The sequence below is a fragment of the Heptranchias perlo genome, chromosome 1 (genome assembly GCF_035084215.1).
Source record: "Heptranchias perlo isolate sHepPer1 chromosome 1, sHepPer1.hap1, whole genome shotgun sequence".
Taxonomy (NCBI): Eukaryota; Metazoa; Chordata; class Chondrichthyes; order Hexanchiformes; family Hexanchidae; genus Heptranchias; species Heptranchias perlo.
In genome coordinates, this window is record NC_090325.1 from 170,840,477 (window position 1) to 170,865,026 (window position 24,550).

The window sequence follows — 24,550 nt, forward strand, 5'->3', positions numbered from 1 at the left end:
TGCCCCAGATTATCGTTTCCAAAAGTTCCCCCACCACCAAGGTTAAACTGACTGGCGTGTAGTTGCTGGGTTTATCCAAGGATGTAACATTTGCAATTCTCTAATCCTCTGGCGCCACCCCTGTATCTAAGGACGTTTGGAAGATTATGGCCATTACTGCTGCAATTTCCACCCGTACTTCCTTCAGCAACCAAGGATGCTTCTCATCAGGACTGGGTGACTTATCTACTTTAATCAAAGCTAGGCTTTCGAGGACCTCCCCTTCATCAATTTTTAGCCCATCCAGTATCTCAACTACATCTTTCTTTACTGAGACTCCCGGCAGCAGCATCTTCCTTGTAAAGACAGATGCAAAGTACTCATTTAGTACCTCGGCTATGCCCTCTGCCTCCATGAGTAGAACTCCTTTTTGGTCCCTGACCGGCCCCACCCCTCCTTTTACTACCTGTTTACTGTTTACATGCCTATAGAAGACTTTTGGATTCCCTTTTATGTTTGCCGCCAGTCTATTCTTGTACTCCCTTTGCCCCTCTTATTTCCTTTCTCACTTCCCCTCTGAACTATCTGTATTAAGCCTGGTTCTCACTTATGTTAGCAACCTGACATCTGTCATACAACCCTTTTTTCCACTTCATTTTGCTCTCTATCTCTTGTCATCCAGGGAGTTCTGGCTTTAATTGCCCTACCTTTTTCCCACATGGGAATGTACCTAGACTGTACCTGAACCATCTCCTCCTTTAAAGGCTGCCCGTTGTTCAATTAGTTTTGCTCATCAATCCTTGATTCCAATTTACCCAGGCCAGATCTGTTCTCATCCCACTGAAATTGGCCCTCCTTCAATTGAGTATTTTTACTCTAGGTTGCTCCTTGTCCTTTTCCATAGCTATTCTAAACCTCTTGATATTATGATCGCTGTTCCCTAAATGTTCCCCCACTCACACTTGTTCCACTTGACCTGCCTCATTCCCCAGAACCAGGTCCAGCAATGCCTCCCTCCTCGTTGGGCTGGAAACATACTGGCCAAGAAAGTACTCCTGAACACACTTCAAAAATTCCTCCCCCTTTTTGCCCCTTATTATTACTATCCCAGTCTATATTAGGGTAGTTGAAGTCCCCCGTTATCACAACTCTGGCTTTTGCACCTCTCAGTAATTTCCTGCAAATTTGCTCCTCTATCTTCTTTCCACTAGTTAGTGGCCAATAGAATACACCCAGTAGTGTAATGGCACCTCTATTGTTTCTTAACTCTAACCAAATAGATTCTGTCCTTGACCCCTCCAGGACATCCTCCCTCTCCAGCACTACAATATTCTCCTTAATCAATACTGCCACTCCCCTCCTTTCTTCCCTTCCCTATCTTTCCTGAACATCTTGTATCCAGGAATATTTAGTACCCAATCCTGCCCTTTTTTGAGCCAGGTCTCTGTTATTGCCACATCATATTCCCATGTGGCTAATTGTGCCTGCAGCTCTCCAACCTTGTTAACCCACCTTTATGTATTTACTCACATGTACTGCAAACCTATTTTAGACTTGTACTCTCTCTTAGTATGGTCCCATCTATTACCATACTATTTCTTACTCTAGTGCTATCTTTCTGTCCCAATCCTTTGTGCACCTTGTTTCTGCTTTCCAGTGCTACATCCTGGTGCCCATCCCCCTGCCAAATTAGTTTTTAAACTTCACCCCGCCCCCCCCCACAGAAATATGTAAAACTTCTGTATGCATTTACAGTTGGATCAGTGTTTCTAAATTAGAATTGTTTAATTTTAATAATGCTTGATGGTTCTTGATGGAAGCACTTGTTATCCAATCCAAAATGCAAAAGGGGATAAGTTATTGATTCCTCCTTAATGGTGAGAGAATGAAGTGTTACAGTTTGGGTTTCTCTACTCAGTGTGACTTTGAAACATCTGCATACCATGCACACTCAAGATAGCATATGTGGCATGTCTGGAGCATGTGCCCAAAAGGGAAAGTAGTTTTCTTGCCAGTTCTGTCTAACTCTGTTCTAACATACTGCATGTTTCTATCTGCCTTTGTATCTCCCAGCTTTCTCAACTGTCCCGCCCCATTGCATCGATTTAAAAATTGTTCTCTTTCCATGTAGGAGTAGGAGAAGGGGCTATCTCGGGTCCTTTCACATGCTACAGAGGCTGGAATAGCTCTGGATCCAATAACTGCACCATTAATTTTTACGTGTGGTTTGAAATCTTGACACTGAAATGGTTGGGTATGATTGGGAGTGCAGGCAGATGCCTGGGACAACTATTTGAGGTAACAGGTGAAAAGCACTGACAGACACATTTGGGTTGGGTGGGAAGTACAGTAGATAAAATGCAGTGCTGAAAAGCATAATGACAAAGGTTGTTTGATTAATTAGAGGTTGGGAACTGCTCTGTAGCTTCAGCGTGTGAAAATTCAGGGTGGGGTTTAGAGTTCTGATCAAGGGTGACCTTTCTCTTTTGTTTCATTCCCTTGTGCTGGTTAACTATATAATAGGGGTTAACTGAATTTACTGTTGATAATGCTAAATAATCACATTCTACCTATTGCACATTTCTTCAAAATTCAACAACAATTTTTTTGTTTACAGGCAAGCCATTTATGATGCCTTTGAACGCTTTCTTCAGAAGTACTCCATCTAGGATTGAGCATTTCCTCGTGTAATGTGATTTTCATTTACAGTTGACAGCATTATGACCGGTCCAAATTACTGCTACAAGAAAAATAATTGTGCATGCAACTTTGTACTGAAGAAGGGGAACTTAATCATCCTGTACTGGTTGAAAGTCACTTAGTATTACAGTAACAAAAGATGCACTGTACATAAATTATTATTGGTCTGAGATTTCAAAAATTTATTGAAACTGACTAACACTATTACATTTTCATAAGTGGTGCCACCAAGACACTTAGTAGCATTAATAGTAAACTTGATAGAATAGTTTTAACCTTTTCACTAGCTTTATTGGATACATTGGAGTGTACTTAATTTTATTTTTTGATTTTCGTATGAACTTCAGGGAAAACTGATACAAATTGCATTTTTACAAGAATAAGTACAATTGAAGAAACTAAACTTGTGTACTACAAAATAAAACTGAAGAACAAATGTAATGGAAATCTGCACAATACCATACAAGATGGAGCAATCTGGTGCTACTTTGTGCTACATAGTGCCTACAAAATTTAGAAACTACGATCCTGATGTAGCAAGGTGACATTTTTATTTAATGAAGAGACAAATGGCAAATGCATCCTGCATATCTGAAATAAAAACCGAAAACGCTGTTGACATTTTAATTCTAATTTGTTAATTCAGCTTTCTTGGATCTACAGTGGAATTGAGATCTCACAGTAATCTTATGTTGATCTACTAATCTTTGGATGCAGTGTGTGAAAACCATGAACTTTGGTTTGAGTTTAGTACAATTTACATGGAGAACTTGTAACTGAAACATTGATAAAGCAGCTCAATGCCATATGTGAATTTTATAATTAATTTAAATATTTACATTTTTCATTAATAAAACTTATGAAAGATGGTCTGCTTCTTTTGTTTTGAGGTATGAGTGAGGAATATTGTAACTTATTGCCATACAAGTTCATAGAGATTAGAGTACATAGGTGGTATTCATTAAGCAAAGATGGAAAGGGTACCTTCTGAATGCCCAGAGCAGAAAGAGATCATTGCTTCCCTTAATACAGCCCCCCCCCCCACCACCAAATACATACCTCATTCACTTATAAACCTTAGACTGCTGTAACTTCAGGGAATTCTGTACTCCCTGACCTGTCTCTTTAAGACCTCTACTTGTGCACAGTGTAGCAGAAAAATCCTCAAATAATTTTAATACTACTGGGATTTCAGAATTAGCATTATTACTATACTAAAAATGACTCAAATAGAACTAAAAAGTTTTAACAATTCCTGCTCTCAGTTGCTTTTACTATTCTTTTTCCCCCAAAATATATATCCTGATCATGTTCTTCAAAGTTGAATACTCAAAGCAAAAACTTGCCTCCTTCATTTCAAAGTGGAATTGTCACGCATAAGATTGAACTGTTTAAGGGGAGTTGTCATCAGACATTGTTCTTGATCCTAAATGCCATTACAGGAAATATTTGTACCTTTATAATTGCCTGTTGGTGCTTACCATGTTTCATATTTTAAAAGCTGCTGGTTAGGAGAAGACTGGGACTATACATTCTGCATAGCATTCCTAATATGAGAACACTGAGTTCTGTTACGACGACATGAATGGGGACAGTAGTTTGTGGGTAATGCATTCCATTCATTATCTCAATGGAATTAGAGGGCACCAATGTTTCTACAAAGTGGTTGATAGTTTTTCTCCACCCCACCAAGTCTCTGTGTTTTGTAAATGATCAATGCCTGAATGGACTTTACAATGCTTCTTGCATAAATATTTTTATATTCACACACTCACCTCAAAATCACTGAGATTGAAAGACATCAATAACTGTACAGATCTGTTCCCTTATAACTTAGGATTCCCATTCAGAAGATTATGCTGTGCTTTTAATTAGTTAATTAACAGGACCCTTACTGAGACTATAATTACCTCTGCATTTTCGTTTCATAACACAGTTGAGTGCTTGGCTATCAGGCTGAAGCAGGAAATGTAGAACTTTGCGATACTGCTGCACCTCAAGTTCCGCTCTGTAGTTCATGTCTTCCGGCTCCATTTATCTAATGCTTTTCTCGCTGGCCTCCCTATTTTAACCCTCCACAATCTCCAACTCATTAAAAATGTCCTTGCCTGTACTTTTGCCACTCCCCGGTTTCTTTAACCTTCAATGGCTCCTTGTGCCCCAGTACATTGATTTCAACTATTTTAGTCCTTGGTTTCGTATCCCACAGTGGGATTATTCCACCCTATCTTTATGATCTCCTCCTATCTCTGCTGCTTCCTGCCTTCCCCTTGCCCACAAAGCCAAACCTCTTCTCTCCCCCACCACGTGAACACACTCTCCCTGTCTCTCTCTCTGCCCATACTCCTTCATGCTCTCTCTGAGTCATCTCTTGTATGAGACCCACCTCCTGCTCCCTCCATCCCATTTCCCCTAAACTGCTAACCACCCCCCTTCCCTCCCTGGCCCCTATGCTAGCTGACATTGTAAATTGTTCCCTCTCCTCAGGTACTACCCCCTCCCTTTTAAAACAACCATCATCGTCCTCAAAAAAAAACTATACTTCTGTCCTTTCAAACTACTGCACCACCTCCAACATCCATGTCCTCTGAACATTGTCGCCTTCCAGATCTGTGCCCATCTCTCCCACAATTCTGTTTGAATCTCTCCAATCAGGTTTCTGCCCCTTCCACGGCACTGAAACAGCCTTAACCAAAGTCACAAATGACATTCCCTGTGACTGTTAGTGCATTATCCTGGTTTGTCCTCCATGCAACCTTTGACATGGCTGACCACACCATCTTCCTCCAATGTGTCTCCTCTGTTGTCCAGCTCAGTGGCATGTCCCTTGTTTACATCCTTGTATTATGTCACATGGCCATTCTGAAAGGGAAAAGTTATTTCCACTGTTTGATAACTAGGGGATCTAAATTTAATATTGAAAAAATGAAAGGAGAGGTTAAGAGAATTTTTTGCGCTGGGCTATGTCATACAATACCCTGCCAGCAACAATGGTGAAAGTTGAATCCACAATAGTTTTTGGAAAGGGAAGAGATGAATATTTGGATAAAAGAGTATGGCCAAGGCCTGGAATTTCCTCTGGGGGCACAAGCTGGAAGTTAGACCCGAAAATGCTGATATCAAGTTACGCACAAATTTCCTCCCAATCTCATTAGACTACGCCCCAATGTAAAAATGGGCGTAAATCAACGTAAACAATCGGGGCCCAAGGAAAGCACTGAACTCACCATATTCGTTTAAGTATGAAAATTAAAGTTTCACTTATTTAACCATCATTCATGCACAGCACATTTGTGAACCTGCAATTGGGGAAGCTTTTTAATTTTTAATGTGACTTTTACTGATGCTATAAAATGCATTCAAAGAAACAAAATACAGTGCTGTTCTCAGTGAGGAAATTTTTTTTAAAAACACAAAAAAAATTGCAATAAAACATTTTTCCTGCTGCACCTGAAAATCTGGTAATTAGTAATTTGAAGAGAGCTTCTGGACAACTGCAATTGCAGGAGACTCATGTATAACAACTTGCATTTATATAGCGCCTTTTATGTAAAATGTCCCAAGGCGCTTCTCGAGCACTATCAGACAAAAATTGACACTGAGCCAAAGGGGGAGACAATAAGACAGGTTCTAAGGCTCTGTAACTTGGGGGTGGGGCTATTATCACGGGCAGAGATATGTTCAGGTGGTGTGGTTGATAGGCGATTGTAAAAGATCGAGGAGATTTGAGTGTTGTACTTCTGTGTAACTCACACCCAAACATCTGCGATTTTTTAGGCCACGTATTTACAAATACACAGGAAATTCCAGGCCTAGGTCTGTCCTATAGGTGATACAAGCACGATTGACTGCGCCTCCTGTGTTATAAAATTCTATTCTATTATTGCCGACATAAAATGACCAGTGGTACAACTGTTCAAAATGGTTATGAAATTAACTTTCTAGTGGAAAACAAATACTTCTGCAGATTTTGGTTCCTTTAGTTCATTGTCCCAATTTTGCAATGAAACTACAGAGGATATGAACACGCCCATCGAAGTAATAATTGTATGAAGTTAGTTGGCAGAAAAGTAGTGTTAAAATTTGCAAATTAAATTTTAAAAAGATATGATTCAGCTGGGGCTTGTGTCAATTTTTACTACTCAATGAAATATGAAACGTGGTATTTCAAAGAACGAGAGTGCATTTCTTTTTCCAGCATGTGTAATTACGCTTCTGAATTGATTGATAGTTCCATTGCGCATGCGGCTTCATCTTACGTCAATCACACTGCAAAATGGACACGTACTTCCGGCGGCGTGTTTTGAAAGAAAAATCTCCGCTCAGCCGGCCGATCGCGGGAAGAATAGATACGCATGCGTTGTCCCCCCACACCCTCCTCCCCTCCCCTCCCCCCAACACACGGGACGGGAAAGGAGGAAAAAAAAACACACGAAGCAACAAATACGCAGGCGCAGTGTTCTCTACCAAGCTGTCGATTAATATGGTGGGGGGAAAGCATGTGCCGACTTAAGCAAATGGAAGTGGGCAATAGGGCAGAGATCTGGCGAGCACAGTAGGTGGAAAAAAAAAGGACGATAGAGGTGGAGTGCTTCTTGTACAAGAAGAGAGGCTGATCCCGAGCGGTCTCGGAGGGAAGGGGTGAGGCTTGTTGGATCGAGAAGGAGAGGCGAGCGAGCGAGCGAGTGGAGGCTGGCGTGGAACCACGTTTGTTGCAGTGGTAGTGCGCTCGAGTCCGAAGGGGGAAGAGACTCGTCCTTTAGTCCACCATATTGTGCTGGTGCTGGCACTGGCTCGTGTTCTCCTGGTTCCTGCATTTAATTTGCTTGTTGCTCCTTCCCTGCGAGTTGGAATTTCCCTGCTGGAGGGAGACGTTTGTTTTTTTTCCAAAAAGAAATTCCGGTGAGACATTTGACCTTGTTTTTTTTGAAAAACAGAAACACGTTTTCCCACTTGGTTTTTTTTTTAAAGCGACGTGAGGGTGTATTTTTAGGCCCCTGTGTGAGGGTGAGGGGAGGAGTAGTGGATAGACATTGCTCTCCATACGAATGGGCTGGTGCATGGCATTGAACTGACCCGCGCCCGCTGCGTTCCCGAACTGACGGTTATAGAATCCTCGGGGGGGGGGGATTTTTTTTCTCTTTCTTTTCACTTTTTTAATGTAAAAAATATTTTATTTTCCCACGGGACCCAGGGAAGGAAAACAAACAATAAACAACGCCTGTTTCCACAGTAACAACTGTGTGTCGTAACAATGGTGTGAAGCGCGGCGCCTGCTGCTTGGGGCCGGCGGAGCGCTCGCGGGGAGAGAGAGCGAGCGAGCGGCGGCCACGTCAGTGTGAAGCACAGCGCTGCTCGCACGTGGTGGGCGAGAGCCGGCGAAAGCGCTTTAACCGGCTGATCAAACGCTCATATTTCTTCCCCCCCCCCCCCTTCTCCTGGTGAGGGGAGGTGAGCAACAGGACGCGTGGTCATTTATATCGTCTAGACCGAGAGAACGCGTATATTTATTATCTTAAAATATATATTCTGCAGCCCCCCAGTCTGCACATACTTGTCTTAAAGTAACATTGAAGCAGCTGTTTGCTTTGCCCACTGTGCGTGGCCGACTTCTACTCCCTTTTTATTATCAGATGTTTCTTTCTCCTTCCCACCCCATAATTTTCAAATCGCCCTAAGTTTGCCCTTGTTCGGGGTGTGGAAGAGACACTTGTTGCATCTCTTAACCCCCGTGACCGTGAGATTTGAAAGAGGCGAAGGAGCAGCTCCACGGCAATTTTCCAAAAAAAATTGCTCATAAATTTTAATTTGACAGTAGATCGCGAATATTTTAAAGCAAATTATTAAAGAAAGAAAAGGGGGAGCGGTGAACCCGAGACCGGCCCAGCTGTCCAGCACACGATGGCCACCGAGGTTGAGTCTCCGATGCTCCAGTCCACGGATCACGACACGTCTCTTCAGCCGTCCGGCAACAGCAGCAGCGGTGGCAGCTCTCAAGAAGAGCCAGTGACCCGCGACCGCTCCGCATCGTCGTCCGCTTCGGGAGGAGACGAGGACGCGGAGAGCGGCCTATCGGCAAGGTTAGAGTTGCAGCCCGGAGGCCGAAAGCAGTCTGAACAACGCAGCGGCCCGCTGGTGATGGCGACCGACGCCGAGAAAGAGAATAAGGAAAACGACCAAAACCAGAGGGAGTCGGCGGAGAAATCGCAGAAAAAATTCACCGAAGCGCCTCCTCCTAAAGTCAACCCCTGGACCAAGAAGAAAAACATGGTCACTGCCAACAGCGTGAATGTCAGCAGTCCGGAGACAGGTTTGTGCACGGGATTTATATTTGAAATCTGGCTGAAGAAAAGCTGCAAGGTGACAGTCAAGTGGCGATAACATTTAATTTTTAAATTGCTTATAGTTTTCTACTTATTCCAAATTACGAAGTTGTGCTTTAGTAATAGTTTGGGAAAATCATTTTTTAAAAAGTTGGCATGTTTCTTAATTTACAAACGAGATTTGAACAATTTCTTGATCTGACATGTGTTTTAAAATCGCGTGGACTGTCTACCTTTCGGTTTGGTGAAATTAGCTGATTGGATTAGTTTATAGCCCACGTGCCTCAGAGTGCTGTTTCTTATAATCTGTATACAGTCCCTGTTTTCAAACTGTGTTGCCATATTGGTAAATGTCATTCATCCATTATATTTACATAAATGGGCATCAGATTAAGCAAATCTTAAGAGGTGTGGTCTGTTTACACTACCAGTCTGGAGTGAAATCTATCCATAATTAAATCAAATGAAAGAACTGCAGCATTGCTGGGGAGGAAGGACGTCCGTCGGGAAACTCCATATCTATTCCTGGGGATTAAATCAAATTTATTTTTAGTTTGACAGGAGCTGTGTACATGATTATTGTCTCAATTCGACCCAGTCTTTACTGCCGCGAGCAGCTCTGTGATAATTTACACCCGAAAGTCAACAATTGTTTTTTTAAAATACTGGGGTGATATCAGCAATTTCCATTAACCGAGACAACAAAGATCAAAACAGCCTTACCCATAATCCTACTGGAAGAAAACGTAATGGCTTTTCTATGAACGTGAACAAGATTTAGATTTAGATTTTGTCATAGAATGTATGACTTGTAAAAATGTGAACTTGAGTTGGATTTCTCCTCTCTTCCCCGCCCTCTTCTTTCTTCCCCCCCCCCCCCCCCCATTGCCAAATAATATTTTAGTTTCGTAAGGAATGGCTGCAAGTGGACGAATCTGCTGATGAAAGCACATTCACGATTACAGCGCAGTTTGCATGCTTCCCATCCCCCATTTCTGATCAAATTTCAGTCTAGCACGTGTGCGACTGCAGGCAGGGAGTGTTTCATGGGAGGAAATCGGGTTTTTATAATCGTGAGGTGGGTGAACGATATGGGAATAAAATACTGAACCGACCATGCCTGACCATAGAAACTGATATTGCATAGTTTTTTTATATGATAGGAGGCTAACTTGCATCTGTCCAGCTGTTAGTGGCAGATATATAGCAAATATCAATACCTTTTGCAAAATATGATTCATAGCCCTCAACACGTTTTTACTGTTTGAAAATCTTGTTTAGTAAATTCTAGGTCATTCTTGGTAAATGGTTGAGAAGTTATTGAACATGTTCAGTGTCATGTGGCTGAATTTTATTTACTGTTAACATGGTTTGACTGCTGAGGAATTCTGGATTATAATCACATCATTATTTTCACTTTCTTGTACTGACATACTTGCAGTACATTACTTTATGCAGCCCTGGTGGCATTGTAAAGCAAATTAGATTTGCTGTTGGAGGCAGTGGCAGCCATATTTTCAGGTCAATTTTAAATATATCCCTTTTCCCACCAATATTCTCCTTCTCCGTCCTCTCAAGAAGGCATTAACTCTGCTGACATACTGTTATACAGCCCCTGATATATTGCCCAAAGAGCTATTATTTATGTGAGCTGTTGCAGCAAGTGTTGGTAGGCTATTTGATAGAAGGAGGCATTGCAGTTAATTAAGCCCAATCCTTCTTAATGTTAAACTTTTGTTTTTCCGACCTCATTTTGGGCAAGTTTACAAATGCTTGGCCTTGTGCCTCTGCAGCTAAGAGGGTACATGTCCTACTTCAGGGTTGCAGCCAGTACACTTTGTAGCTAGCCACCAGGGACTGCTAGTGGCAAGATTTTCCCTTTGTGTCTATATTTTGATGTAAATCTGCCATTTCCTGTTTCAAATTAATACTATGTTAGCTAGCATGCGTGGCCTTCCAGATTTGAAAATGTGTGCCTGCATAAATGCTATTTTAGGATCAGAATAATAGAATTGCATTACATATCTTCTTGGGTATGAATGTTAATAGACCAAGTAAAAGCTAACAAAGTTGCAAGTTTGTGGCAGGCAAGTGTACAAGTCTTGTGTATATTCATATTCAGTGGTCCTGTCAAGTGGGATGGCTTTGGTTAAAAGTGTGTGTTCAATCCTCCAGTGGCTCAGTTGTTTAAAATATTAGGTAGAGATCCATGCAGACCAGGGAGATCCCATATGCATTTGATTCCTGATCTCTACAGAACTAATCCCAATCTAGATATCCCTGGCTACAAGGGGAGAATCACATAGGTTTCCCATTGCTGATCACTGACCAGTGACACTATTGAAGTGACTGTGAGGAAGGGATCAGGTTTATGACTCGTGGTCGAGCACTCAGCCAAATCCACTGTCTTGGCTCTCGCATGAAAAATGGCTGCTTGGGCATGGTATCAGACCACATCTGGCACCTCTGTACCCCAGAAGATAATTAATGCATTTAGAAGGAAAGGGGAGAAAATTGGTGGAAAGATGGAAGCGGTGCCTTTGTTGGTGACCGTTCGGACTGTAACTTTAGCCTTGGAATGAAGAAAGATTCATTGGGACTAAAGAGGTCTCAGCTTGTTAGGCAGTGGGATGAGATTTCATTGGACTGGAGATTAAATTTCTCCGCCACCTTATTTTAAAAATTTATTTTTGTTCCCCCCTCTTTAGGTCTCCCTGCACCACCCCCCTGCCGAGAGGGCGGGCAGGCGACCTGCTCCCAGGCCTCTGCCAAAGCTGCTCTAACCAGTTGCTAGGAGGTGTGCAAGAGCATCCCAGGGTGAGTTGCCCTCAGCTTTTATTTTTTTTCCCTCGCTGTTGGGAATTGGCTAACCTTTGCTACGCCTTCACACCCTCTTTGTTCTCTTCTCTCTTTTCCTCCCCCCCCCCCCCCCCCCCCCATGTTCCCCCTCCCACACTTGAGATTAAGAACTCAACCTGTGGCCAGTTGGAGGCATGAACATGCGGTATACCAGTTGTGCATTGGGTTCACACTTAAACATCGTTGCATACAGAGTTTTAAAAAATAAATAGGTTGAGTTGTGTTTCTGGTGTCTCTCGAATGGGACTTGTGCTACAACGTTTCATATTTGGAGCAAAAGTACTTGTGTGGGATAAAACATACACCATAATTCCAGTATGGTTTAACTTTATTTATTCAACTTTTTAAAAAGATAGACTTATGGTGGCATGTAGGCCAACCCTCTACCTCACCCAAGAGATCTTCCATTTAGATTTCACAGACAGTGAATGTCAGGTGGCAATTTTGACTACAGAGAGTATCACAACTAAATGGATCCTTTTCTCACGCAACAACCATGCAAGTACACCTTCCAGCAATCAGGAAAAGATCCCTGGCTGTTTTTTACCTTCTCTATAGTCCAAGGCCACCAAAGCTAATTATGCCTCAATTGTTGTCCTAGCTGAGGTTAGCAAAAGGAAATCTTTCTGGTCTGAGTGGCTTAGTGCTACACTCGATATTCCCTTTATCCACTAGGCCAGCAGGGGAGTTGATGTAGAAGTTTAACACTTGCTGCAGATATTATTGTCAATGTTTTACTCCATGCTGACTGGATAAATCAGGAAACGTTGACTTGGCAAAAAGATAACTGCTGTTGTATCCTGGTAGGGCTTTAATGAGCTTTGTTCCATGCAAGTTCATATCTGAGAAATCTTGATCTGGAGGATTGATTCTAATTCCTGTCAATCAGTGAATTGCTTTGGCAGTCCAAAATGACTCCTGTGTCCCTGCAGAGAGCAGAGTTGGATTTTGAAACTTTGCTATTATATGCACTCAAAGCCAAAAATATTGCTTTATTGTAGCACTAAAACCTAGAGCAGAATGTTGAAGGAGTAGTATCCGTTATGTTTTTGGATTTTACACTAGGTATTCTGCTCTGGTTTGGGGTCAGTGTCGCCAACAGCAACAACTTGCATTTATATAGCAATATTAACATAGTAAAACGTCCCAAGATGCTTCACAGGAGCGTCATCAAACAAAATTTGACGGCAACCACTCCCTTAAGTGGCTTCTGCATCTCCCTGGAATATGGAGTGTGCCCAATATCTAGGTAAACAATAGTAAGACTCAGAGATTGAACAGGAACCCTCTACTACTGTATGCCAGCTTATTGGAATGGTTCATGTGCTGCCAGCTAGGTAGATTCAATATGCTCCTAGACCAAAGCTCATGCTATAAACCACCAGGTGATTTATTTCACATAGAGCAGGTAAATGAAAACAGGCAGTACAAAAGTGCATTAATTTACAAACTTTTCTATCCATAACATACCAGAACAATAAAGATGCTTCTCCTGCACTCAATATAAATCTGAACCATGAAAATGGTTGCTCACTTCTTGCGAGGTGAAACACTGTCATGGAGTTTAAATAGCACAGTTTCTCTGGTGACCACAGTGCTGTCAGTCAAAGGACGACAGCTAATCATGGACCCTGCCCCTTCTCACAGGTCTCAGGCGCATGCTTGATTCTTTGATATGTGCCAAACGACTTGACCAATCTGTTCATTTGAAAACATGTCAGAGCAGAACATATTAACAAATTAGCACTTAATTACATAGATTGGTTGCCAAATCTTTTGAATACCTGTGATGGCTGGCACTATGAGACAGAACATCAGAGCCTGTATTCTGTCGACATTAGCACATTAAACTCCCCTATGTCAAACAAAATTTTGAATTTTTTTGGCTTGCCGGACCATAATGTGTATTCATGTACCTTGCAGAAACAACTAAGAGGCCAGTATTAACCCTGTGCGTTCTGTAGGCAACAGTAAAGAAATCAGTCAATGCGGTTCATCAGTCTGATAGCTGAAATAGCCATTTAACTGTAAGTACCCAATAACACATTTATTGCCCAACAGACACACAATGCTTTGGAGGTGTGGCGCTTTGCGGCGATCCTTTCAGATAAGGCACCTCTGAAAGGTGTGAGTACATGTGTGCTAAATGCAAGGCTTCTAAATATTTAGATACATTACTGAATGTTATTTCTCAGTGATTAAGTGTGCATTATCACAACTAAACCATTACATTAAAGTTGCATGAATGTAATTCCATGTCCATTACACTGAGATTAACATAAAATACAATAAAACTGCTCCATGAGATTGTGCAGCATACTGGATTGAGAATGGGAGTGATTCCAAAGCTGTAATGAGTTTTATTAAGTGCACACTGACAAAACCACTAAATTGCCATGTTAGTACAGTTTTTTAAAATTTCCCAATCCACAAGCATTACATTTGATTCCTTGTTTGATTCTAGCCCTGTTTTAAAATTTACACTCAAAACATTTTCAGTGTGGAGGTAATGCATTAGTTTAACCCTATATATAATATAAAAATAAAAAAATATTTTGGAAGTGATATACTTTAAGTCCGAAACGAGAGTCTTAAACAAAGCCAATTACATAGGTATGAGGGGCGAGTTGGCTACGGTTGATAGGGAAATTAGGTTATAAGATATGACAGTAGATAAGCAATGGTTAACATTTTAAAGAAATATTTCATAATGCTCAACAAATATGCATTCCATTGAGGAATAAAAACTCCACAGGAAAAGTGATCCATCTGTGGCTAACTAAAGTTAAGAATAGTATTAGATTATAATGTTGCCAAGATAAGTAGTAAGCCCGAGGGTTGGGATAGTTATACAAACCAGCAAGGGATGACCAAAAAATTAATCGAGGGAGAAAATAGAATGGGAGTGAACTAGCAAGAAATATAAAAACAGATTGTAAAAGCTTCTACAAATATATAAAAAGGAAGAGAGTAGCAAAAGTAAATGTGGGACCCTTAGAGGCTGAGACAGAACAAATTATAATGGGGAATAAACAAATGGCAGAGACATTAACCAAATATTTTGTATCTGTCTTCACAATAGAAGACACAACAAACATACCAGAAATAGTGAGGAACCAAGGGTCTAATGAGAGTGAGGCACTTAAAATAATTAATATTAGTAAAGAAAAAGTACTGGAGAAATTAATGGGACTAAAAGCTGACATCCCCTGGACCTGATGGCCTACATCCTAGGGTTGTAAGAGGTGGCTGCAGAGATAGTAGATGCATTGGTTGTGATCTTCCAAAATTCCCTGGACTCTGAAATGGTCCCAATGGATTGGAGGGTAGCAAATGTAACACCGCTATTCAAGAAAGGAGAGAGAGAGAAAGAAAAAACAGGGAGCAACAGGCCAATTAGCCTGACATCAGTACATGGCGGGGGAAATGCTGGAACCCATTATTGAGGATATGGTAACAGGGCACTTAGAAAATCATAGTATGATCAGGCAGATTCAACATGGTTCACTAGATTGGTTCCTGGAATGAGAGGGTTGTCCTGTTAGGAGAGATTGAGTTGAATGGGCCTATACTTAATGGAGTTTAGAAGAATGAGAGGTGATCTCATTGAAACATATAAGATTCTGAGAGGGATTGACAGGGTAGATGCTGAGAGGCACTTTCCCCTGGCTGGAGAGACTAGAACCAGGGGTCATAGTCAGGATAAGGGAACGGCTATTTAGGACTGAGATGAGGAGGAATTTCTTCACACACAGGGTTGTGAATCTTAGGAATTCTCTACCCCGGAGGGCTGTGGATGCTCGGTCATTGAGTATATTCAAGGCTGGGATAGATATAGATTTTTGGACTCTAGGTGGACATGGGGATCGGACGGAAAAGTGGAGTTGAGGTTGAAGATCGGCCATGATCTTATTGAATGGCAGAGCAGGCTCGAGGAGCCATGTGGCCTACTCCTGTTCATAGTTTTTATGTTCTGAAGTCTTTATTTTTTTGCCTCTAAATTGTGAGAAAAAAAACTACAAGATTCCATGTTTGATCCTCAAATTACTTGTTAGCTAGGTGGCACTACGATTGCCTGTGGCTTGGGATAAAAATAAAACTAGACAGGTTCCCTATGCTAATGCAGTTCGGTTACTTCTGCTGGGTGGTGTGGGTGGGTGTATAGATACTGGATGAATACACTGTAGTGCTTGGGAAGTGATGTTTGAAGGCTGCTGGTACTTGTGGAAACCATACCTCGCTATGAATTGCTGTCTTCTGGAGAGGAGGAATAAAGCAAGAAAATTGAAGGGAATATTGGAGGATTTTTAAAAATAAAAATAATAAAGGCTGGTACCACAGTGACCAAAGGGTGCACGTTCTCTCTTAGCGAGAAGGGCATCACAGTTTGAATGATGAAGTTCCTTGTGGCAACTGTGCCTTTTTGTGGCTAGTTTTCTCTGAAATGGGGTGTTCCAGAAAAAACTTGCCAACCTTACTCAGTGATGACAATTAATGAACAAGTTGAAACTGTTTTTCAACTTGGCTCTGGGTGGTTTTCAGCCGCCTGATGCTATATAGTAAACAAACACAACAACAGTTGTCGTTCGCTACCCAGTCACTGGGTTTGCATGTTTTCTACTCCAAGCCTTTTTGTGGTTTTATTTATTTGCAATATCTAATCTCAGCATTGCACAATTAATTGAGTATCTTCTAGAACCACATAGCAATTTCTGCACATGAGGTCACCGGCAAGTGACTGCCAGATCTGCTTCAGGTGCTGCTAAGTGCTTAGGAGCTTTTTGACCTTAAAATCGCTATATAAGTGCAAGTTGTTGCCACATAAGTAGAAGGTAGCTGGAAGATATTTTGAGTGCCTTGGGGTACTTTGCTCTTATCTTTTCCCTTTCCTTCCTTTCACTCTTTCTCCACCCCCCACCCCCCGAACAATAAAAAATTCAGGAAGCCACTTGCTGTTTTACCAGTGTCTGGTTGAGATAAAGAATTGCTAAGTATGAAATCACCAGTCTGTGCCATTAGATTGCCACGTTGCTACTGTTACTATTACATATGTGCCTAGGTTTACATAGATGCTGGCCTGCAAATTGAATTCCTAATACTTGATATTTTAAACTTTATTCTTGCATATTATCATATATATTGGATATGTTATGGAAAACTATCTGACCATCTAATTGTTCAACTGTCAAAACATAGGATTAATTTCTGGCATACAATACTATTAGTAAAGATGCTAAACCAGGTGCATAGGAGCAGAATTTCACAATATTAGTGCTGCAAGAGCAGAGCGACCCACCCCATTGTATTCAGCACAATATCTGGGTATGAGTGTGGACAGCTATGTGTTGCAAAAATGTTCAGGCAGGCAGTGAACTGGAGAAATGTCCAGTATGGTGGGAGGAATTGGATTGGGAGATTAGTGAAACCATGGGCGCTAACTTAAAATTATGGCTGCTCAATGAAAGCATCCTTCTGATATGTAGTTTTAATTTTTCTAACACTATTAATATTTCTGATTGTAGTTAATTTGTGGTTCTTTAAAATTATGTGTTGGGAGAAGACAACTTCCATCCCCCCTCATCTTTCTGCAGGACTCGCTGTCTCAGGTGTCGGCCATGGCTCAGCGCGTTCCCCTCCATCAGAAGGTTGTGGGTTCAAACCCACTCCAGAGACTTGAGCACGTAATCTAGGCCGAAACTCCCAGTAGCAAATGTAACACCGATATTGCAGTACTGAGGAGTGCTGCAATATCGGAGGTGCCGTCTTTCAGATGGGATGTCAAAGTGAGGTCCCATCTGCCCTCTCAAGTATGGCACTATTGGAGGAAAAGAGCAGGAGAGTTCTCCTGGTGTTCTGGCCAATATTCATCCCTCAACCAACATCACCTTTTTAAAAAAAAATAATGATTATCTGTTCATTTTCTCATTGCTGTTTGTGGGACCTTGCTGTGCACAAATTAGTTGCTACCATTCCTACATTACAACAGTGATTACACTTCAAAAGTACATCATTGGCTGTGAAGCACTTTCAGACGTCCTGAGGTTGTGAAAGGCACTGTATAAATGCAAGTTTTTTTCTTTATGGTGTGTTGGTCAGCAGGTTATTGTTGGTGAGTGGGTATCTCTTAATGGTACGATTGGCTCTTTCCATCATTTTGATGATTGGAAGCCACTGATGGGACACTTAACTCTGTTAAATTTGTCTTGTTTTTTGTGGCTAGGATGCACCTATTGCAGAAAGTTCCCAGTCTATTTTAGCTAGAACTGATTAAAGAAAGAAAAATCTTGCTTTTATATAGTGTCTTTCACATCCTCAAGTCGTCTTAAAGTGCTTCTCAGAAAGAAAGAACTTGCATTTATATAGTGCCTTTCACAATCTCAATGTCCCAGACCTTTACAGCCAATGAAGTACTTTTGAAGTGTAGTCACTTGTAATGTAAAAGCCACGGCAGCCAATTTGTGCACAACAAGGTCCCACAAACATTAGAGAGATGAATGAACAATTTAATCTGTTCTTGGTGATGAGTGCATGTTGGCAAGGACACCTGGATCACTCTCTGCTTCAACCAAATTCTAAATCTATTCATTCAAATGCTGAATGCTGTTGTCCTTGGTTTGATTGTCTCTCTTTTAGGTGCTTTAAGCAGTTATAGTGGTCTAAAATATTTTGAGTTGATTTGTTGCATGAAATAACTTCCCTCCCCCACTGCTGTCATTTTCAAACTTACATGCTCCCAGGTCCTGTCCTAACTTCCAGCTAGCCAAAGGGACAAAATGTAACAAAGAACTTGCGCATTTCACAACTTCAGGATATCCCAACGTGCTTTACGGCCAATTAAGTACTTTTTAGAAGTGTAGTCACTATTTTAATGTAGGGAAATGTGGCAGCCAATTTGTATACAGCAAGGTCCCACAAATAGCAATGAGATACACAAACAGAATCTGTTTTAGTAATGTTGGTTGAGAGATAAATATTGGCCAGGATACCAGAACTCCCCTTCTCTTCTTGAATAGTGCCATGGGAACTTTTACACACACTGAGTCCCTGTCTACCAGTGTAACGTCTCATCCAAAAAATGGCACTTCCGACAGTGCAGCACTCTCAGAACTGTACTAGTGTCAGTCTGGATTATGTGCTCAAGTCCCCAGAATTGGGCGTGAACCTGCAGCCGTCTGAATCAGAGACGAGAGTGCAACCGCTGACAGTTGAATTGTTATCACCATCGTGCTGCTACTGAAGGGAAGGTGCCTCCAGTGCAAGATTACACATCACCTGAGCGGTAGACTGGGGAGAAGTCATTCCTATCTAGTGCTGGGCAGTTGGAGGAATTCTAAAAATTTGGATTTAGATGGAAACAGGCCAAAAACTGTTGATCAAATGTAGGAATTGACCGAGTCTGGTTTTTCTTTTTTTAAACCCTTTTAGTGTAGTTTTCTATAATGAGAATGGGAAACTGAGTGGAGAGCAAATAAATGCTTTTTTTGTTATGTTGTAGAAGATGTGAGGCTTGTCTTCATTCTGCCACTTCTCAGTGCACTTGGGGGATGCAGACCTCTTGAAACTGCAAACATTTTGAGATTTGCTATTTCCAATATATGTGTTGCAAGGCAAATGGCTTGCTTTGACATTCCCTTTGTTCATGCATCCAATACAAGAACGCAACCACAGAACATACAAATATGTACTTGTCTTTGAGGGGTGTGCTTGTATTGGGGGTGTAGGAGTAGAGCAGACAGAATGCTACAACTGCCATGTAATATTTTTATTGGAAGTCCTTGATTAAATTTGTGATGTATTTCTATATAAAACTTTTAAAGAACAACTTTTAAAATGCCAGTGCATAATTTATGTACAATTCTTTGTACCAATTAAAAGTTTAGGATTTAATAAAACAAATTCTACCAAAATGCTAATGTGTTGCAAAAGATTCAATGATGCATTTGCAAATTAAGCCTTAACAGGATATTATTAACTCAAACTACTAGATGTACCAACTAATGCTCCTTTATTTTGGATAAACATCCTTAATTTTACCCCTTTATCTCTGAGTTATGCTCCAACTGCAGCACTTTTGCTGATTGCTGTTCTGATCTGGGCACCGAGGTGACTGAGGGCTTTTGAGGAATGATTCCCCCATTCCATGTTTATTTTCCCTCCCCCCTCTCCTGGGTTGATATGTTGGGGGGAAGGGGAGAAGAAAGAAGAGTAGCGGGCCTTCACTTGATACTTCTTCATAGCGTCACGGCTATGATTGAAAACTTAAGAATTTGGGAATCAAGTTTACATCCCACCATTCTGTTGCATAGTGTGTTCTTGTTCTATCATATCATTATGAAATTCTCTTTGGGTCATGCATTAAATGTGGGTAAAAAGCAGGCAAACTTCCAAGCATCCTTCATTGTCACTGAACTAGCTGTTGGGAGCTGCCCAACACACTTCATCCTACTCTCTTTTCCTTAACCACCAAGAGCTGGTTTCCAGTTGATGCCTTGCACAGCAGCATGGTTGAGTAATTTGGGAATCAATCATATTTAGTTGCTATCGCCGTGCGGTTCCTTATAAAGCTTCTTATCTGGTAAGGTAAACTCTCTGTAAACTTCGCATCTAAAGTTCGCTGCCTGTATCCCATCCTGCACCAAGTCCAGCTCACCCATTTTCCCCACATTTGCTAACCTACATTGGCTGTCAGTCCCCCAGCACCTCAAATTTAAATCTCATCCTGGTCTTTAAACATCACATCTTTCCCCCATCTCTGTGATCTTCAGTATTGTGATTTATTAGCTGCTTTATGCGCGTATGCATTTCTGCTTTATATTTTTGTACTTAATATTTTAAGATGTGCATTATGAATATTATACTTGAAAGGTCAATTTTTTTTATCCCTATTCCAAAGCAAAATGCTTTAAAGATGTTAATCACCATTGATATTGGCTATATATTTATTTGGCTTTTCTTCAAAACTGATTTACAGTAAAACAAGTGTTCTACCATGTACTGTAAATGGAGAAATTTTCATGTGATTTTAACAGATTTGTGTGGCTTTCAAGCTGTACCATTTTTATGCTATTGCAGAAGGAGAATGACATTCCTGATTTTTTTTTTGTTAAAATTTAAGTTAAAAGGAAAGATGTAAAAATAAAAAAATTACCTCGTATAGATTGTTTGAAAAGGTAAAGTGAGAGTGCGGCTTCTTGCCTCGTGTTCTGGCATCTTGGAACTCTGTCAGTTTTAGGCGCTGCAGCTGCACCTTTCATTCCCTGAAAGCTGTGATCCCTGTTTTTTCTAATGTGTGGTAGGGACAGATTTGCACTTTTGTCTAGTCATCCTAGATAAGAAGCCTGAGGCCCAGGTATTTGAGAGCATGCTGTGCTTAAATTTTTTAGAAATGTATTTTTCTGACCAGACAATTTGCATTTGTGAAGGACATCGGATTGGAAAACATTTGTGCGAGGATGTTTAATATGCTGTACAACTCCTTTTAAATGAGACATGGTTCTTCTGACATCTATTCATGTATCTTCTGTTTTAACCCTAATTCCATATTAATGTAACAAAATAATAAATGGTCTTATATCATTGCTTCATCTTGCTATGTGATTTGTTATAGCAGCTAATCACTAACGTATTGCTCGCCTCTATTGTGACTGTGTACCATTAGTAGCCATTTTGTATGTTGTGACCAAGTAGAATCTGGAATTACCACTGAGAGAAATTTGCATTTTTTAATGATGGATTAAAAACCTACTGCTCAACCAAAAAGGTCATTTGCAGTTAATCAACATGCTGGTTACCAGAGTTGCAAGGCTGTACATTTTATACTCTGCTTCCATCCGTTAAATTCAGTTTATTTATTTGTGATACTAACACCATTGATTTTTCTGTGCCACTTAAAAACTTTAAAAATTGATCAAGTTCCCTTATTATTGAGGTCACCTTGGCTTCCTTAATGAATCCTAGCCATTTATTCTGTACCTAGTGGGGAGACTCAACTCTTGCCTTACATCACGTGGATACAATAATGCCTATATTTTGAGTTGTATAATGGAGAATGAAATTTACACCTAGAAGAGAAATTGCTAGAAACTAAAAGTTAAGGTACCGAAACACAAATGGCCGTATCTGTCCTATTAATGTTATGCCTTGCTTTTAACCTGCTGTATAAGAAAGTTGTAACATAACAGCGGGTTATACTCAATTTAAACAAAGTACTGGGCAAGATCGAAAAGGTAAACCACAATAGCAAGAACTTATTTTTTCATTTGTGTTCAAGGCATAATTTTCAAATTTGAGGAGTTTTCAACAATATAAAGTAGAAATGCATACTGACAAATAGATTGAACAATAAATTTAAAAGCTAGTTTTGCTTGTATTTTATCGATCTACTTAAATCCTTTGTTAATTTTAGCAAAAAGAATTGTTGCAAGTAAAAAAAATATGGGATTTCACACTTGACTTTTTGGTAAAATCATCAGTGAAGAATTTTGTCCCTCCTAAAACTGCAATTATTTTTAGTGCAGGAATATCCAAGCCTTTTCATGGGCCATGCATAAAGTTTAAATCAACATACCCATTAATTTCAATATATCTAAATTTGTGGGTACTAAGATCTTGATGGTCTAATTTAGGATTTTAAGGAATAGCCCTTTCCAAACCTTCAGGTCCATAAGATTCAAATAGGACAAATCAGCTAGTAAGAAACTTAAGTGCAAATAGAACTGAATTATGTGACCTTCTACACAGCCCAGATTGCCAGGGCTACGTACAAGACGTAATTTGAGTGCCTCTGATCTAGCTGTCGCCTAATTTCCACCCAGTTATAGTAAATTTCACTACCATGACTTGTTTACAACATGGCATTTGTGGAGAAATTGTAATTGTGTGTGCATGTGAAAAACCATTAAAGGTTTTATAATAGTGATTGCAGACAATGGTGGAATGATTTGTTTTAGTGACTCATGGTTTAATTGTAGTTAGGTCCAAAGATTGCTGTGATTAGAGAATTTACAACACAAATGTTTTGCCCATCAGCTAATAGTCTATCTCCAAAGTTTAAGATTTGCATCATTATATATTAACATAGAACTGCCATTTATTTTCCTTCTGATGTTCTCAACCTTTTTTTGTCATCCTGTATTGCTGTCAAGTTGATTGCTAGGAGAATGGGCCAAGAAGATGCTCATGCTAACTTTAACTCTGCACCACTTCCCAAAATTAAGGGGATACCTAATTTTTGCTTGTTGCTGCATTCTGAAAACATAGCTGAAATGGGAAATCACTCTGTAATCACTTCTATAATTGTAAAAATACTGCTATGCAGCACTCTGGTGTTTTGGGGATAATTGCACCATTGCAGAATTTTGATACTATAGGACAGACAACTATGGCCAGGCAATGACCATCTCCAACAAGAGAGTGTCTAACCACCTCCCCTTGACATTCAACGACATTACCATCGCCAAATCCCCCATCAACATCCTCGGGGTCATCATTGACCAGAAACTTAACTGGACCGGCCACATAAATACTGTGGCTACAAGAGTAGGTCGGAGGCTGGGTATTCACCTCCTGACTCCCCAAAGCCATTCCACCATCTACAAGGCACAAGTCAGGAGTGTGATGGAATACTCTCCACTTGCCTGGATGAGTGCAGCTCCAACAACACTCGAAGCTCAACAGCATCCAGGACAAAGCAGCCCGCTTGATTGGCACCCCATCCACCACCCTAAACATTCACTCCCTTCACCCACCGGCACACCATGGCTGCAGTGTATATCGTCTACAGGATGCACTGCAGCAACTCGCCAAGGCTTCTTCGACAGCACCTACCAAACCCACGACTTCTACCACCTAGAAGGACAAGGGCAGCAGACACATGGGAACAACACCACCTGCACGTTCCCTCCAAGTCTCACACTATCCCGACTTGGAAATATATCGCCGGTCCTTCATCGTCGCTGGGTCAAAATCCTGGAACTCCCTACCTAACAGCACTGGGAGAATCTCCACCTTGTGGACTGCAGTGGTTCAAGAAGGTGACTCACCACCACCTTCTCGGGCAATTAGGGGTGGGCAATAAATGCTGGCCTTGCCAGCGAAGCCCACATCCCATGAATGAATTAAAATAAAAAGTTGATTTTGGTGTTAATTGATAAACGATGCTTGAATAGTTCATTCTAGGAACATTGGAAAGTACAGATCAAAAGACTATGTGGTCCACCTTGTAGTCAACAAAAAAAACAGATGCCTCTTTCGCTCATGCTCTCATTTCTATTCAGTTCTCCCTGAAACATTTTCCACACCAAGCATTCACCACTGTCTGTGTAAAGTAGTTACATCTAAACTGCCTGTGCACTTCCGTCTTCTAAGCTTCCATCCAAGTCCTCTGGTTTCAAAGTTTGTGGGAGTCTCAAACATATGATTGGAATTCCATTTATTCTCAAGAACTTTGAATGAAATCTCCCCTAAGCCTTCTCCAGAGTATACAATCCCAGGTTCTTCAGCCTCTCCTCATTGCTCACATACGTAAATTAGGTACCAGTTTGTTTTTTCCCTTTACCGCATCGCCTTAAATGCAAAGTTAATTGCAGTATACAGAATTTTCAGTATAGCTAATTGCTAATGGAGTGCACAAGTTAATTTAATAATTCGTGTCCGTACTATACTTCTCGTGTTCGTTTATGCCGTTATTG

General features: G+C 40.8%; 2 protein-coding genes across 5 annotated transcripts in view; both read left to right on the forward strand.

The window, feature by feature from the left end:
- abhd18 (abhydrolase domain containing 18) overlaps positions 1-3,547 on the forward strand; it is a 102,980-nt gene extending 99,433 nt beyond the window's left edge. For all 4 annotated transcript variants that reach the window (XM_067993587.1, XM_067993594.1, XM_067993600.1 and 1 more), the window contains one exon: positions 2,597-3,547. Coding sequence is in view for 1 of the 4 variants with exons in the window: in XM_067993594.1 (XP_067849695.1) it covers positions 2,597-2,648 (52 nt within the window). In the remaining 3 variants the exon portion in view is untranslated. The remainder of the gene's footprint in view (positions 1-2,596) is intronic.
- Positions 3,548-7,120: 3,573 nt separating this feature from the next.
- Positions 7,121-24,550, forward strand: part of LOC137327807 (la-related protein 1B-like) — a 110,442-nt gene continuing 93,012 nt past the window's right edge. The window contains exon 1 of the mRNA XM_067993627.1: positions 7,121-8,989. Coding sequence (XP_067849728.1) covers positions 8,581-8,989 — 409 coding nt within the window. The 5' untranslated portion in view covers positions 7,121-8,580. The remainder of the gene's footprint in view (positions 8,990-24,550) is intronic.